Source organism: Neophocaena asiaeorientalis, unplaced genomic scaffold (assembly GCF_003031525.2).
Source record: "Neophocaena asiaeorientalis asiaeorientalis breed wild unplaced genomic scaffold, Neophocaena_asiaeorientalis_V1.1 scaffold131, whole genome shotgun sequence".
NCBI classification, from domain to species: domain Eukaryota; kingdom Metazoa; phylum Chordata; class Mammalia; order Artiodactyla; family Phocoenidae; genus Neophocaena; species Neophocaena asiaeorientalis.
In genome coordinates, this window is record NW_020173201.1 from 2,937,024 (window position 1) to 2,954,392 (window position 17,369).

The 17,369-nt window shown below is 36.3% G+C and overlaps 1 protein-coding gene across 2 annotated transcripts in view; it reads left to right on the forward strand.

Annotated features, from left to right (window-relative positions):
* The window catches only part of PRKG1 (protein kinase cGMP-dependent 1), a 1,182,852-nt gene that overhangs the window by 443,370 nt on the left and 722,113 nt on the right, over positions 1-17,369 (forward strand). For both annotated transcript variants that reach the window (XM_024744836.1, XM_024744835.1), the window contains exon 3: positions 6,185-6,298. In XM_024744836.1, coding sequence (XP_024600604.1) covers positions 6,185-6,298 — 114 coding nt within the window. The remainder of the gene's footprint in view (positions 1-6,184; positions 6,299-17,369) is intronic.

The window sequence follows — 17,369 nt, forward strand, 5'->3', positions numbered from 1 at the left end:
TCTCCATCTCTCTCCTTCTCTTATCACTAATCTGTAATGAGAAACTGGTAAACCAAAAAAAAAACAAACAAAAAACACTAAAATAAACTAGAAAGAAAACACGTAATACTAAGTATGAAAACAGGGCAATTTTTCACAGGCTTTTATTCAATGGCCAAAACATGATTTTTCAATCAAAATTAACACCTCATTTAAGGAGCAGGAATTTACATCCAGAGAGATCATATCCTTTTGGACTTGAAATCAAACTTAAATAGAGAACTGATAAGGTGCTGACACACTGCCCTTCTTTTTTTTTTTTGCGGTACACGGGCCTCTCACTGCTGTGGCCTCTCCCATTGCGGAGCACAGGCTCCGGACGCGCAGGCTCAGCGGCCATGGCTCACGGGCCCAGCCGCTGCGCGGCATGTGGGATCTTCCCGGACCGGGGCACGAACCTGTGTCCCCTGCATCGGCAGGCAGACTCTCAACCACTGCGCCACCAGGGAAGCCCTGCCCTTCTTTAATTCAAGAACAAACTTTCATCTCATAGTGAGACTGTTTTTCCTTATACTGGCTTAAAGATGACACATATAAATGACTGACAAGAAGTATTCTTAAGGAACACTAAGAATATAGTGTGTGTCCCTGGCAATGAGATGGCTTTTCCCTTTAGTTAGCCCATAGTAGCCTTATTAATTTCTACTTTCTTCCCAGATGACAGTAACCCCCATCTAAAATGACCCTACAAGGTAAGTTCAATATAATAGTATTGTTAATCCATTGAGAAAGCAGAGAGTAAATCCTAAAATTTCTCATCACATGGAAAAAAAAAATTGGGGGGTTTATATGAAATGATGGATGTTAACTAAATTTATTGTAGTAGTCATTTCACAATATATGTAAGTCAAGTTATTATGCTATAGACTTTAAACCTACATGCAGTGTTCTATGTCAATTATATCTAAATAAAACTAAAAAGGAAAAAAAAAGGTACATAAGTAACCTCATCTCCTAGAGAAGATGTATATATGCTGGTCACAGCACAGCTCAACCACCACAATGTTGAACGTTGCTATTGAATCTAGGAGCTACAGAAACCCTCATGAGAGAATACATAATGTAAAAGCTGTGGTCTCAAACCTACAAAATCATGAACGTATTAGAGAATGAAAGAGATGGAAGGTCTTGTCTAGATCAGACCTTTGATAAAACAACTGTCTCCCTTTAAAGACCAATCAAGTTGTCTTGAATGTTCCAACCAGGATTGTTGGAACTAAGCACAGAGTGTTCATAATTAGGTTATTGCCAACCATTCTGTCTCAGCCTGCCAGTAGTAAATCTCTAAACTGATTTGCCTTATCATGAAAGTCCTATGGTACAAAACCACTGGTTAGTGAAAAACCCATGAAGATAAACAAAGCCAGGAGATTCTGGGTCTCCTTGTAAATTCAATGTCTTCTTTTATTTATAGGACCTACTGATTCTTATAAAAGATAGGTAAAAGTATAGATGCTTTATTATGGATCTCTTAACACTTAGCACTTCCCAAAAGTGGAACATAAATAGTGATACCAAAGAGCAACAGGTAGGTTGATTATTGCTCAAAGTGGCAAAATTTAGTACTTATGGGCTTCCCTGGTGGCGCAGTGGTTGAGAGTCCACCTGCCGATGCAGGGGACACGGGTTCGTGCCCCGGTCTGGGAAGATCCCACATGCCGCGGAGCGGCTGGGCCCGTGAGCCATGGCCGCTGAGCCTGCGCGTCTGGAGCCTGTGCTCCGCAGTGGGAGAGACCACAGCAGTGAGAGGCCAAACTATAAATAACCCTTACATTTTATCTCAGCCAGCATTCCAACATCTCTGGCGCAAATAACTTTAGCAGTTTAGCAAAGTTCAAATAAAATTTATTTGAATGTTTCTTTTCTTTCCTGGTAGAGATAGGGGATAGTAAATAATAACACCAGTATAGTATTACATTTAAAAAAAAAAAGAATAAAAAGCAGAAGTAGAAGACATAAATTAACCACATTTTGGATTATTATGAGTTCCTCAAGTAACAGTTCTAATAGCCTCTCGTCGCTGTTGAGTTTAGCCAGGGAAAATCACGGAAAAAGTCTAGAACTCCACAGGATGTTCGAAAATGGCCTTCTGCTATTCTTTAAAAAAAAGTCTGTGATTTGAAATCTAACATATTTGAAAATCAAACTAAATTGAAGTATTAAAACAGTCATGAATAAATGCTAATGATCCTCTTCTGTTGTTTAAAGAAATAGAAATTAATCAAATCTGACCTGAGGTAAATTCATCAAAATATATTCCTAAAGTTAACAGCAAATTATAATTATATAAAAACCTCCAAGCTGGCCTATTTCTACAGTGCTGTAAGCCTCTGCACAAGTGTGCTATATATTCAGCCTACTTGACTTTTTCCCCATTTGTTTCCCCACATCCCTCCCCTCACAACCAAAATTACCACACGTAGGCCTACCTACTTTCCATGCGCATGGAGTCCATTTAAAACAAATCTTGTTTTTAGACACAGTGTGATAAAGGAGTTTATAAGGGGAGTGGCTTCAAGATGAATCTAATACTTTAAAGGAGGTTGATCAGGTGGGAATAAGGGCTGCTGGGGGTATGCAGTAAACTTTTGACTGTCTTGTTCTTAGTTTTCTTAAGTGAACCACTTAGTCCGTACTTGGAAATCCTTCGTAAATGTATAATCACTTCTAATTTTGCTTCAAGGCTGGTGTGTGGCACAGTGAATGAGCTTAACCAAATTCACATCTCACATCAATAACTCATCTTATTGGGCTCTTGGAAATGACAGCACTTCTAAATGTCTCTCAAAAAACTCTCATTAATGCCTTGTGTGTACCTTTCTTTCTTTTTAGTGCCCAGTCAATTTGCCTCCCTAAATTACTCCCCATCCACACAATAGGTATGAGGAAGGATAAGTGATCAAATTATGACTCAGGGTAACAATTTACAAACACTTTGTTTCTGTTTAACGTTTAGATCTTTCATTAAAAAAAATGTATACAGTGCTTTTTAGACCTTTCTCAACTATTATATGAGATCAGATCCCTTTCTTCCTTGGCTATTGTGAATATATTGAATCTGCAGTGTTTAACTTAATCTGGAAAAGATTTTTGACATCCAACTTTCTATTTTTGTTTCAGCAAGTATTTAAAAAATTTTTTTTTGCTATTCTAATTAATATGGGATTCAACCTCCTGTTACCAACACTAATTATTCATATATATATAATCACTTATACCTATCTTTTCCCAAAAAGTGAATTAATCTTGAGAAAATTAAGAAAATATCAGATCAGGAAAATGAGCTGTAAACAGAAGTGAGTGTTTGCACAAACTCGAAACCCCAGAGTCCTATACAATTACGCTGTGAACCTTCTAGAAGTCATATGAGAATGGGAAACATGAACAGTTATAAGATGAACTGTCCATAAGTTAAAACAGATCAGTGTTATATGAGCATGGTTTTTCAGAGAAGTAAGGGGCTCTGGGACCAAGTAGAGTGGTCACTGGGTGGAGGGACATTTACAGTTTCCCAGAGGGAGGAATATCTGGATTTTATAAATTAATTCTGATGTGATGGGTCCACAGATGCCTTTTAAAAAACCACTGAGCTAAAACAAGACTCCCAATGTCTGGCCTTTTTTTTTTTTAGGTTGGTTAGTGGTTAAGAAGACCTAACTCTGAAACTGTCCAGCAGGATTCGTAGCAGTGGTCTAATTCCTATGGATTCCTTTCCACTGAAGACTTTAAACCGTGGGACCCAAAGAGCCAGAGAAGCAGACTTGTACAAAATGAGCTGTGTATGAAAGTTCTTTAGGCATTATTCATTCTGCTCTTAGTTCTAGTAATATAGTTAAAGCTAGAGCTTTAAGTCAAAAAAAATTTATAATGTGTGAGAAAATTGTTACCATGTTATCCGTGGGAACCTCCACCATAAGACTATAGTTGTTGAAGCAAGACTACAACAGATGTTGGCTGGACATAGCCAAGTAGGAAGGAGTACAAAAATACTGCATTCTGCCAGGTAGATCAGTGTGAATTCTTGAGATTCTTCTTTCTTCTTTGGATGTGATATTGATTAAAACCCCAAAGTTCTCTCCTCAGCCCCCGATAGGGAGAAAATCTGAAACAAATCTTTTCTCCATTTAAAAAACAAAAATGAAAAAATATTATCCTACATGGACCTTGATTGGTTTCTGTAATAGACGATGGAATCTTGTGCTTCAGTGTAATCTAATAAGCCCTACCTACATTTAAATGATAAGAAAGAAACATAATGCAAATAATACCAATAATAACAGGTAGTATTTACTGAGATTCGCTATATGCCAGCACTGTGCGAAGCATTGCATCTGCTTTATCTCATTTCATTTTATAAACTACACAGTAAGATAGGTACTTTGCTTTTATCATTTTATTAATGAAGAAACTGAGGCATAGAAAAATTAACATCTTGCCCAAGGACACAAGGCTAGTAAGGAACTGATAAGAGAACCAGAACTTAACTCCTGGTCTGACTTCAAATGATGTATAAATGTCTTAATTATGTTGTATTCTGAGCCTGTCTTTCATTCTTGAGTGGCAGATGAAATTTCTAGAGGGATAGGCTTGCCATTGAGAGAAAGGGCTGGGTGGGGATGTCATGGGAGGAGCAACTGAAGCTTAAAAAAATATGAATTTCCTGGGTTGGTTTTGATGTACCTATCAAGAGAAAGTTTCCCTTCCTGAAGTCAAGAAGTAAGGCATGAAAAAGCTAGACTTTTTAGTGGTCATACCCGCATAAAAGTATTTCCAAACTTTTAGGATTGTTGGATACATTCATTCCTGAATAGCTTCTTAACACACAGAGGAGGAACAGATACACAGTTCAAGAGTAGTGAGTAGATTTTGTCTGAAATTTTACCCTAATTACTGCAGCATTCTCTCTCCATTGATACCATTCAGATGAAATAGTTTTCAGGGTAGAACAGTGCCCTCTGAAGGATTGATCTTGTATCAGTGGTACATGAATTCAGCTTTTTAAGAAGTTTTTTAATATATAAGATTTTATCTCAATAGGTATTTGAACAACCCTATAATTTTTTAAATATTATTGCTTAGGTAAAACTGGATTGGTTTTTAAAAAGGAGGGAGTAAATGTAAAGCTAAAACTCTGAAAAGTTAAATATTACAGGAAGCACATAGCTAAAGTGATAATTATGGAGTCAGTGCATGAAGGCCTGACGTTTGGACAAACTTGGTAGCATTAGTTCCTTTCAATCACTAGCTACTGCCAAGCATTAGGTTTTCCTTCTGTAGACCGTGGCTAAGTTACTGGGAGGAATAATAGAAGGGTAGGATTAAGTGTAGAATAGATTGTGTTGCCTTTTTATTTCGTCCCCCATTATGTTAGGTGATGGAATTTTTAGTGTACATAGCTATGACTTTTTTAAAAATGCACTTTTTATCATTTCCTTCATGAATAGTATTTCCTTACTTTCAGGCAACAATGTATATACCCAGTGCACACTGTTTACTTAGCTTTTTCCTTCTTTAGCATTTCATTTTCCAAATCCTTTGTGGAACATCAACAGTCCCAGTGCCTCTTTCTTTTTCCTCAACGCTTATAGTTTGGTTTCCTTACAGTCCATGTTGCAGGGCTGGGAAGCAGATGAAACAGTCTTGCCCAAGTCAGATAAGATGTTTAAAAATAAAAGATCCCATGAGCTGCAATTAAATAATGCTCTAGGATCAAAGTAATTTTCCCTTTGCATAATAGCTACCTTACTCAGATGAGAATTCCCGAGTATGAAGTGTGCTGTACAAAATGTACACACTCAATTTTTCTTTCAAATTCAAAATGACTTTAAAATTGGAATTACCAGAGTTTTCTATTACTGCATTTGGAATAATTTCACATGTTGCCATTTTTATCTCTGTCTTTTTTTGGTGTTTTCTTTTAGTCTCATCTCTAATCTTATCGGTGATTAATTTAGGAAAGGGTATGGATTTCTTACATATTTTATTGCATTTCTTGTACTGCATCTTGAAGATGACTTTGTTTTAGTTGGTAGCTGCTCTGCATTTTTGAAAATGAGCCTGGCCCTTATCTCATCTTGGAAATGCAACAAATGAAATGAAGCATGAGAGAGAATCGAAATGATGTGTTTTTCCTTCTTCTTTTTAGATGGTAAGGTTGAAGTTACAAAAGAAGGTGTGAAGCTGTGCACGATGGGTCCAGGAAAAGTATTCGGGGAGTTGGCTATTCTTTACAACTGTACCCGGACGGCGACCGTCAAGAGTAAGGCTGTTCATTTTTCTTTTTTTTTTCCCAGATACTTTCAGTGTCTTTTCCATAGACCTGCGAGGTGTTAACATGCCTCTCGATTTTAATCTTTGTAAAGATTAAAATAATCTATATTCTAATTATTGCTTTGCAATACAGTTGATATTTTCCTCCTAAAGAATGATTGTTAACATTGAGCTAAATTTTATTGCTGACTTATGAAAAGTATCCTTTAACCTAGAACTCATTAAATTAGGAATTTCAAAATGATACGATTTTATAAGTTAGAATTAAACAGAAGCAAGACTTTTCATTTTTCTGCCTTTAAAGCCTCAGAATCGTATTTAAGAAAATTTTACGTATCTGTCTATTTTGGGTTGCATTCCCCACATAAGTTTCACTTATTCATTCAGTAGTTTAGAAAAATTGAGGAGAAATGTCCTTCGTCTCATTCAAACACTGAGTAAGATATCCTGAATTCTAGAACTGCGTCGGTGTATATTCTTATCCTCAGCTGCTCATCAAGCTGTATATTACAGCGTTTTTCTTTTCTACTGATTGAGCTTATTTTAAATCAAGGCGTTAAAGCAGCTTGTTTCCCTAATTTTACATGTATGTGTATATATGATTTCTCTAGCAACTTTTATTGCTTGATAGAAGCAGCTGCAGTAGTTAGAAGGGAAAGAAGTTTGTTTTAAATATTCCTTCTTCCTGAGTACAGGATGTAATGAGTGTATAACAAACAGAGCTGAATGCCAAAGCCAACAGTGGAAAGTCCATTGCATCTTCAGGCAGACGTGTATATTTCATGTTTGAAAAGTTCTGACACATCCTGTGGATGATTGCAGTCACAAATTACTTTGATTAGGTTGTGTCATTAAAACAATCCTGTTGGCAAAATGCCAAATTGTTAATTAATCTTGTCTGGGTGTCACTGACTATTTTATAGGTTGCTTTTTTTTTGCTCTCAGAAGTATGGCATATGATTGACAATATGATATTAAAACTTGGTTTGTAAAGAACTCAATGCATGGCCAGCTAGAGTCACAGAAATTCTTATAGGTCTTGTTAGTGAATCACCTTTTTAGTCACTGAAATCACTGTAACATCAGTGGCACTTGGGGCCCTTATTAGATGAGTCTTTCTTGGCATTTGATTCTTGATCTCTGAGAAAACAACTCTTTTGATTGATAGGCACTGCCATGTTTTTATTCCATGTGATTATTTAATTATATGACTCAAAGAATAATGAAGCCCGATGAACCATAAAAGATTCTGCCAGAACTTTAACTCACTTAAAAAGTACCTTAACTGGAAAAAAGAGCAGTGACGACTCCATGAAGTAAACAGATTTTACTATCATGCTTCATTTTCATGAGAAATATATTACTTTTAGGGCAAAAAGGAGGCATAATAACACATTTGGATTAAAACAGGCTTTCTCTGTATTATGAATAATTTCTTAAGGTTTTAAAATATTTAAATTATAAAAATATTTCAGCCTGTGTACTGCTCATTTAATCTAACTGAAACTACAAATTTTCCAAAGGCCAGCAATTGATAGTAACATGGTGCTTAAGATTTTGGAATATTGAATTATTATTAAAGAAATACTTCAAAGTGAATCGAATATTTAAATTATATAGCAAAAGATTTTTTGTAGGATGATTGCTTGGCTTCACGAAAGTCAGTTTTCTTATTAGGTTCTTATAAAATGCTGTTCACTTGCACTAGCCTCTGTTGTTCTCATGCTTGGTAAATTTAAATAGACGTTATGTATCTGACTGAACAAGAAGGAACTGGCTGTTGAGTGCAAATTATGATCCTAACTGTTTTGGGGTCAGAACATCCATCATTAAAGGGAATGAGTGATGGAGCATGTTCTTTAACACAGACTCGGATGTCTCATGAGTAGGTATGTGGTTGTGTGTGTTTATCGTGCCCAAAGATGTGGAGGTTGTATTCAGAAAAGAGTCTGTGGTTGATGGTGTACGAATGCAGAGGCTTTGTGCATGTGTAAGGAATAATATCTATTAACAGCTTCTGAATGTTGTGTAAGAGCTATAAGGTGTGAATCATGGTCATTTGTTTTTCAGGACCTTTTGTGCTGTCTTCTATACTCTCCAGGGAGATTGTACTTATGATTGATGATTATAGTTCTTAAATAGTATTTTAAATTTGTTTAAATTATACTCTCAGGCTGATCACTTTATAATTTATAATTCTGATTAGATTCCATCATGGGTGTTAGTTTTACCAAATGCCTACAGTGATGCTATCTTACTCTTTACGTGTGATATTTTAAAATGTCCTTAGTTGGCTTTTTAGATCCAGTCGTTTCTCAGAATTCAGGATTGTGTTGAGTCTTGTCTATTTTTTCTTAACCATCATTTTGCCAGTGATGACCACTTGGAGTATCTTTCAAAACGCATTCATCTACTTGGGTGTAATAGTCTAAGTCTGAGGAAATTGCCCTTCCTGCTCAATAGCTTGTCTATCCACACCTTTTTTCTTTCTCACGTACCTGGCTTGTGACCCCTTTTCCCCCAACAATACCCACTTTCTTTCATGATTGAAAATGTTGAGCCCTCTTTTCTTTCTCCCTAGATTAGCCTGAAAGCTGCCTAGCATTTTTTTTTTTTTTTTTTTGGGGGGGGTATGCGGGCCTCTCACTGCTGTGGCCTCTCCCGCTGCGGAGCACAGGCTCCGGACGCGCAGGCTCAGTGGCCATGGCCCACGGGCCCAGCCGCTCCGCGGCATGCGGGATCTTCCCGGACCGGGGCACGAACCCGCGTCTCCTGCATCGGCAGGCGGATTCTCAACCACTGTGCCACCAGGGAAGCCCCTGCCTAGCATTTTAATGCATTTTTAATCGCACAGTCATCACTGAATCCTAGGTGACATTCAAGAGCTCCTCACTGTACCTGAGTCATTTCTTGTTCACAAGAGCACTTTTTGAAATTGTATCAGGCCTTAAATAAATACATTCCAGTGACTTCCTCTGATAACGAATGTGAACCTAACACCTGTGGGTAGTCTTTTTTTTAATAGGATATAAAAAATAGTTGTCTTATTTTTATATATTGAGGTATAATTGACATATAGCATTGTATTAGTTTCAGTTATGCATGATTCAGTATTTGAATATATTGCAAAATGGTCACCACAATAAGTCTAGTTGATATCCATCACCATACATAGTTACAAAATTTCTTTTCTTGCGATTAGACCTTTTGAGATCTACTTTCTTAGAAACTTTTAAATACGTAACACATTATTAACTCTAGCTAACGTGAGTACATTACATCCCCAGGACTTAAATGTAACACAGTATTATTAACTCTAGCTACCGTGAGTACGTTACATCCCCAGGACTTATTTATTTTATAACTGGAAGTTTGTGCAATTTGACCCCCTTCACTCATTCTACCCACCCCTCACTGCCCCTCTCCCCCCAAAACCTCTGGCAATCACCAATCTGTTCTCTGTATTTAAGAGCCAGAACTCTTTTTTTTTAAGATTCCACATATAAGTGAGATCACAATGGTATTTGTCTTTCTCTGACTTATTTCACTTAGCATAATGCCCTCAATGTCCATCCATGTTGTTACTAATGGCAGCGTTTCCTTCTTCTTAATGGTTTAATAGTATTCCATTGTGTATATATATACCACATTTCCATTACTAATTCATTCATTGATATACCTGTCATTTCCATATACTGGTTATTGTAGCTAATGCTGAAATGAACATATGGGTACATGTATCTTTAAGAGTTAGTGTTTTTCAGAAAAATAGATCAGTGGAATAGGATAGAAAGCCCAGAGATAAACCCACGCACATATGGTCACCTTATTTTTGATAAAGGAGGCAAGAATATACAACGGAGAAAAGACAGCTTCTTCAATAAGTGGTGCTGGGAAAACTGGACAGCTACATGTAAAAGAATGAAATTAGAACACTCCCTAACACCATACACAAAAATAAACTCAAAAGGGATTAAAGACCTAGATGTAAGGCCAGACACTATAAAACACTTAGAGGAAAGCATAGGCAGAACACTCTGACATAAGGGTAAGCTGGGACGGCACGAGAGAGTGTCATGGACATATATACACTATGAAATGTAAAATAGATAGCTAGTGGGAAGCAGCTGCATAGCACAGGGAGATCAGCTCGGTGCTTTGTGACCACCTAGAGGGGTGGGATAGGGAGGGTGGGAGGGAGACGCAAGAGGGAGGAGATATGGGGATATATGTATATGTATAGCTGATTCACTTTGTTATAAAGCAGAAACTAACACAGCATTGTAAAGCAATTATGCTCCAATGAAGATGTTAAAGAAAAAAAGGAGTGTTTTACTTCTTTGAATAGGTATCCAGAAATGGAATTGCTGGGTCATAGGGTAGTTCTATTCTTAATTGTTTGAGGAACCTCCATACTGTTTTCCATAGTGGCTGCGCTAATTTATGTTCCCACCAAGAATGCACAAGTGTTTCCTTTTCTCCACATCCTCGCCAGCACTTGTTATTTCTTATCTGTTTGATAATAGCCGTTCTAACAGGTGAGAGGTGATAACTCATGTGGTTTTGATTTGGATTTCCTTGATGATTAGTGATATTGAGCATCTTTTCATGTGCCTTACGGCCATCCCTATGTCTTCTTTGGAAAAATGTCTATTCAAATCCTCTGCCCACTTTTTCATCAAATTGTTTGGGTTTTTTGCTATTGAGTTGTATGAGTTCTTTATATATTTTGGATATTAATCCCTTATCAGATATATGATTTGCAAACATTTTCTCCCATTCTGAAAGTTGCCTTTTCATTTCATTGGCTTTCTTTGCTGTGTAGAAAGTTTTTAGTTTGATGTAGCCCCACTTGGTTTTTGCTTCTGTTGCCTTTGCTTTTGGTGTCAAATCCAAAGAATCATCTCTAAGACTGATATCAAGACACTTACCACTTAAGTTTCCTTCTAGGAGTTTTATGGTTTCAGATCTTACATTCAAGTCTTTAATCCAAAAAAGAAAATGTTTTTATTAAAGTTATAGATTGACATATGCTCTAAATTACGATTATAAGCTTGTTCATAGTGATCCAACTAAGAGAACGGTTGTTTGAAGCAAGCTCTTTGTTTTTCATCTGGGAAAAATCAACTGGGATTCTTTTGAAAATAAATAACCAATATACTATTGGTTATTATGGTAGCACCAGGAGGAAGATCTGATAGCACTAAGAAGAATATTTTTTTAGAACAAAACCCACAGTGATATAGGGGGAAAGAAATCCATGTTATGTTACTTTTATCTTATAAAACAACACCATTGATTTTCCCCTGAGGGATGAGGATATAAAAATATAAAAAATTAACATTATATTGGAAACAAATCTAACAAATGCCTTGAGGTTATTCATGGCTTAAATAGGCTCAAGTTTTCTTTATTAACTGTGATATGAAAATGGTCACTTTGATTGCGTCTATCCAATTACAAGCATTCCAGATGCCATGGGGAGAAGAAAAAAAAGTCAGTGGTTATATTTGGTTTCCATAACACCAAACAATGTCTCCAGTGTTGTTTGAATTTCACATTTTTGTCTAAATACTTTGGGATTATACTAACAAAGGAGAGTGTTACCGTCCATTTTCAAACCCCATAAGGGATAGGAATTTCTAATATGTCCATCGAATACCCCTGACTTACTCAGTTCCCATATCTGGAAGCATATTATTATCATGTTTTTCTAAGTCTTATTCCTGGTTGTGATTTCACTTTCACTACTCTCACAGCTAGAGCAATGTAAATTTACTCTAACCCAGGGCCTTTTACCTTAATTCTATGCCCCAGGTTCTCTAAAATCACAAAAATGGAGACGTTGAAGTTACTGGAAACAAATAGGATGGAAAAGGCCCTTAGTTTACAATGACAGAGAGATTAAGTGGCATATACCCTGTTTGTGAACTTGCAAAAACATGTCTTATTTTTACCTGGATTTCCCACAGCCAGTTCTCCCAACTACACAGGGGTTTTTTCGGATTTGAATCGCATGCTCTTTGCTCCAGCTTCAGTTGTACACACATTAGAATTTTTGCCTGCAGATAATAAATTGAAGTCTGTTCCTCACACTTTGAGTGTCCCGCTCAAAGTGCCGCAAACCTTAGACAGTATATTATTCAAATGGTCTTATTCAAAGAGACCCCAGTAAAAACCCAAGACTAAAAGCTCTCTCTTTGTAGCAAACCATCTTGATACCAGATTAAGGTGATTAGCATAGAAAAGTTATCTGCAAAGTATGTCTATCGTGGGTGTGGAAGCTCTTTTATGAACTGACTTGGGCAAAATATCTGAGCAATTCTTTCTCCTTCGATTATTTATAGCGAGTATTTAAAAATTCCTCAGGACTAAAGTACTTCAGTACTAACACAAAAGAACCTAAGCATCCTACAAGAAATCTGACAAGTTGGTGACTTGAATAACATCTGCTTTAGTTTGAATACTTTCAACTTTCCATACTTAAGCTTTCCTGAGATATTTGACAGGGGGAAGCTGACCAGTGAAGATACTTCACTGTGTCAAAGACTTTTTAAGAATGAAGTTGAAAGGTTTGGATTTTTCTGTTTGTTTTTAAAATTAAGTTGAGTCTACGCAGTGAGGTGGCTCGTATATTCCCTTGCAGCTCTGTTTCAAACACTACATTATTCAACCTGACTCAGGAAAATCTGCCAACTGTCAAAACCTCAAAGATGATTGGGGGAAAGAGTAAAAGGACTAAAGCCAGCAAATACACTTCAGTGGTAGCACCATTGCCCAGTAACATTAAATCCCACAGCCAGAGATAGTAAGAATCTTATATCACAGGTAGTGATATTAAAATACTTAATACCACACATAGTGATATAGACCCCCTTCGTTCTCACTTCATCCTGAGAAAATAGGGGACTCCATGGTAATCCTAATGTGCCTTTAAAACCACTTTCAAAATGTAAGATACGCTTGTGGGTTTGTTAATCATTAACTGTAACATTTACACACGTACTAAATTCCGTCGGTACTTTTTAGTTTTACCTTGAGAGCTTTAAGTCATGTCTGTTTTTCCAGGATGATGAAAACTTATAACAGAGGACTACATTTTGTCATAACGGTAACATAAAAATATTTACGGTACAAACCAATCTACACGAAACAATGGATAATCAGGTTGAAATGAAAGCTTCATTTCTGTCAATAATTGGATTGTTAGTGAATAACAGTAAACCAGTGTATTAAAGAGAAGACTATTATATCACATAATTTATATTTAGAAGGTTTGCGGCGTTGCACATGAAAGCAGAGAGAGGAAGGGGGAGGGAGGCCATGTTTTAAGGATGCTCCTTTCAAGTTCAGCTTTGCAAAGTACTTAATAGAAACATTTGTTTAAAAAATGTAAGAATTACATATATAATTACTGCCTACATATATTCAAATATGATTAATACAAGAGCTAGTCATTTCATTGGCAGGAAGGAAGAAAATGTCTGATTTAGTATAAGGTGATATATTAAAAAAAAAGTAAAAGGAGATTTGAGTATAATTTATGGCTCAAATCCCTGTATGCACTATAATAAATGTAATGCCTATACCTATACGGTCAACATACAGTGCTTTTTATTGGTAAAGGAACACAAGGAATGAATGCCAGTTTTATTGTTAATGTAAAGGAATTCTAGATGAAGCTCTTGGAGTGGCTGTAAACCTTGAAGATTTCTTAAGATGACTAAATCAAGAAGGAAGCAGTTAGATACTTTTTAGGAAATGCCATCATAGAGTTCCATAAAGCGATGTATTTATGGTAAAGATTTTTGTGTGTGAAAGTGAAGTAACATTGTCTGCCAGTACAATCAATCAACGTGTGTGCAGTTAATACCTGGGGTTTTAGTGACCGGGAGCAACCCCATACTGTCAAGCTCCCTGTGTGATGGTGCAAAGGCAGAGGAGATAACTGTGTTGAGACAGTCTCTGTTTTACCTTCGAGAGGCAGGTTAAAAAGATGCATGCTTCGCTTTCTCCCAGTCCAATGCATGCTTTGTACCAAGAATCCTGAAGGAAGACACAAAATAAATTTAGATGATAAGAACTAGAAATATGACCCTGATTGCAGAAGGAGTAGCCCAGTAACTTGCCAGGAGTTGTCATCATCCTGGACGATGAAGCAAACAGTGTATTAAGGCGTCACCCTGGAGAAGTAGGTACACTTGTTTAGTGACCTAATTCGATAATATTCTTCCTAGTACAATTTTGTATCACATTTGTCTATTAAAGAATACCGTAAAAATTAGTAACATAAATCCAGTAATGTAATCCCTGAGAAATAAATTTCTTTAATAAAAGAATCAACTCATAAGGTACCAATGGTGATATAACACACTAGCATGAACAAATGGGCTGCAGAAGCTATTCTTCACATTCCTTTATTGTTTAAGTGGATTAAAAGTGAATATCAGAGAAGAAAACTGTTATTAAACTACAATTGTTTTCTTTTACAGGCTGAAGTTTGTTTTTTTTCCCCTAGTGTTTTTATGGAAGCTGTTATAGTCAGAATTTATTTAGAATTGATATTTAACTATTTCCAGAAAAGATCCAAGTCTAGTATTGACTAGACCTGGCAAATAGGCATATGTTAGCAGTGCTTCTTGGGGGGAAAAAGCAAAACCCTCTCACAGTCTAAGGAAGGCAATAGTACTTAATTCCTTCTTAAGGTTAGATAAATTACTCTCTTGCTCCATCCTTTAATTGTTCAATCATTGAATACCTTGAGTGTTTCCTATATGTAGAGAATAGTCAGGCTCTAACTGATGGGATATTACTACTTTTTAAGAATCGTGGGTAATCTAATAGTAAATCTGAACAATGGGCAAGGAGGGCTGATTTTTTTTCCAGCAGTTTCTTTAATCCTTCAGAATTTGTAATTTTCCCACAAAGACCTGCATCATAAAAAACTTTTCCACAATGCAAAGCTTGTGTTAGTTTTTGACAGATTAAACCTTCATTCATTTATTCAATAATTTGATCAGAGGTAATTTTAGTATTTACTCAGCTGATTGAAAGAATAAAAAGCAAAGTACTAAGATAGATCAATGTTGTATATTCTATAATTGCTTTTTAAAAAATCTTTCCTACACTGGGATGGATTCTCATTGAATGCTCAGTAGTAACGATGGTTAATAAACGCAGCTAACATTTGAATTCTATGAGTGATGCTCTAGGCTCAGAGCTTTGGGGATGGGTGAAAGCTGAAGCACTGAGACCCAGAGCTAGTTTTCAAGAGAGGGCCAGGAGTTTGACACTACTTTGCTGTGCTGCGGCTGTCACAAACTTTTAAATTTTGTCTGCGGTGGTTCATTTTGCTTTAAAGCACAAGTGCATCTGTAGGATTATTTCTGTTGGCCTAAGGACTCTATTTTCACAAAAAAGTTACACAGCAATTACAAGTCACAACTGTTTTATTTTTTTAATTTTTGAATTGTAACACATGGACACATTAAGTACATCTGTTACAAAAGGATGAATTGTGTGACATAATGAAGAAAAGGCCATAAGCTTAAAGCCTTAGAAACACATAATAAGCAATAAAAACCAACTGCAGGATCTGCTTTTTGCAGCGCATTTAAATACTTATGAGTGTTTCATGCAATGAAATTTTATCGTTCAGTATTTGAGACATCACTAAGTAGCTACATTTTTCTATAAATCTACTAGTTAATGAATTTCTTTAAAGTAGGAATTATGAATAAACAACAATATTAAAGAATAAAAAGAAATTTTTAAATTTTTAAAATTTTTGTACATAAGAAATATATTAAAAGAAAAAATTGAGTCATGACAGGAGTGCTTGCCTTTGTTTTTCCCTTGAACTTCCTCTGACTAGAAGAAACATAATCTCAGCAATTCATTGGTGAATTTGAGAAGCCCACTCTTCCTATGGGATGTCCTTTGCTGCCTGGATAAATTTCTAAGTAGTCATGATAACAATGCTTTTATAATTTCCAACCTGTCATTCATATATTCTTTAATGTGCTCCTAAAAATATCCTAATCTAATAGGTGAGAGAGGTTGTCCCTGATTTTCCAGATGAGAAAATGGAGGCTGAGAAAGTGGAGGCTAAGGTCATGGAGTCCATTAATTGGAGTTCCTTTACAAACCCTCCGACAAATTTAGGTAGCACTATTGAAGCACTTTGCTATAGGCACCCCTTGTTTCCTCCACCCACGTGTGTTGACTCCTGAGTCAGGTCTGCAGTTTGCCTACTACCCACACCTAAAGTGTAGACTCTTGATTAGGGAACTTCAAATGTTTACTACAATGTTTATCACGGTGGTCCCTGCAGTAACAGCCATCAGCATCACTTAGGCAGTTGCAAAATCTCTGGCATCCTCCATCTATTGATTCAGAAATTTTTTGAGTGGGGCACAGTAATCTGTGTAAAACAAGCCCTCTGGGTGATTCCTATGCATCTAAAGTTTCAGACCACTAATCTAGATTTTATGGGCACTTAATTTGTATTAACCTAAACATAGTACACTCTCCCACGCATCAAATTGTTTATACAGAAGTATTTAAAAGAAAATTATGAACCCAATAATAAGTAGTCAGTTTTATTCTTCGTGTCATTGTGGTTTTTTTTTCCTTGTTTTGTTGCTGTTGAACAGAGATATTTAAGAAAAGTTACTTTTTTTCTCTTTTGAGTGAAACAAAATTAGTAGAAGAGTACCATCCTTGTGCAAATTAGCATATTCTTTTGAAGAATAGTGAGAAGTAAAATGAAAAGAACAGGTTGAGAGGGAAGGAAAAAATTTAAAAATCATGGGCTGCTGGGCCATGCTGTTTACAAGAATAAGTTGTAGATTTGTTGACTTTGATGGCTAGCATGTTGGTAGGAGAACAGAACAAAGAAAAAGGTTCGTTCGATTTTGTTGTTTTTCATGTTCTTGAGTGTAGATTGGATTAGGTGAAAAAGCAAATGTGGATGGGTGTATTTAAGATAACCACTTGAGTTGGTGACGTCTGAATAAGGGGAATGTTTTCCCTGATGATTAAATCCAATCCATTGGACC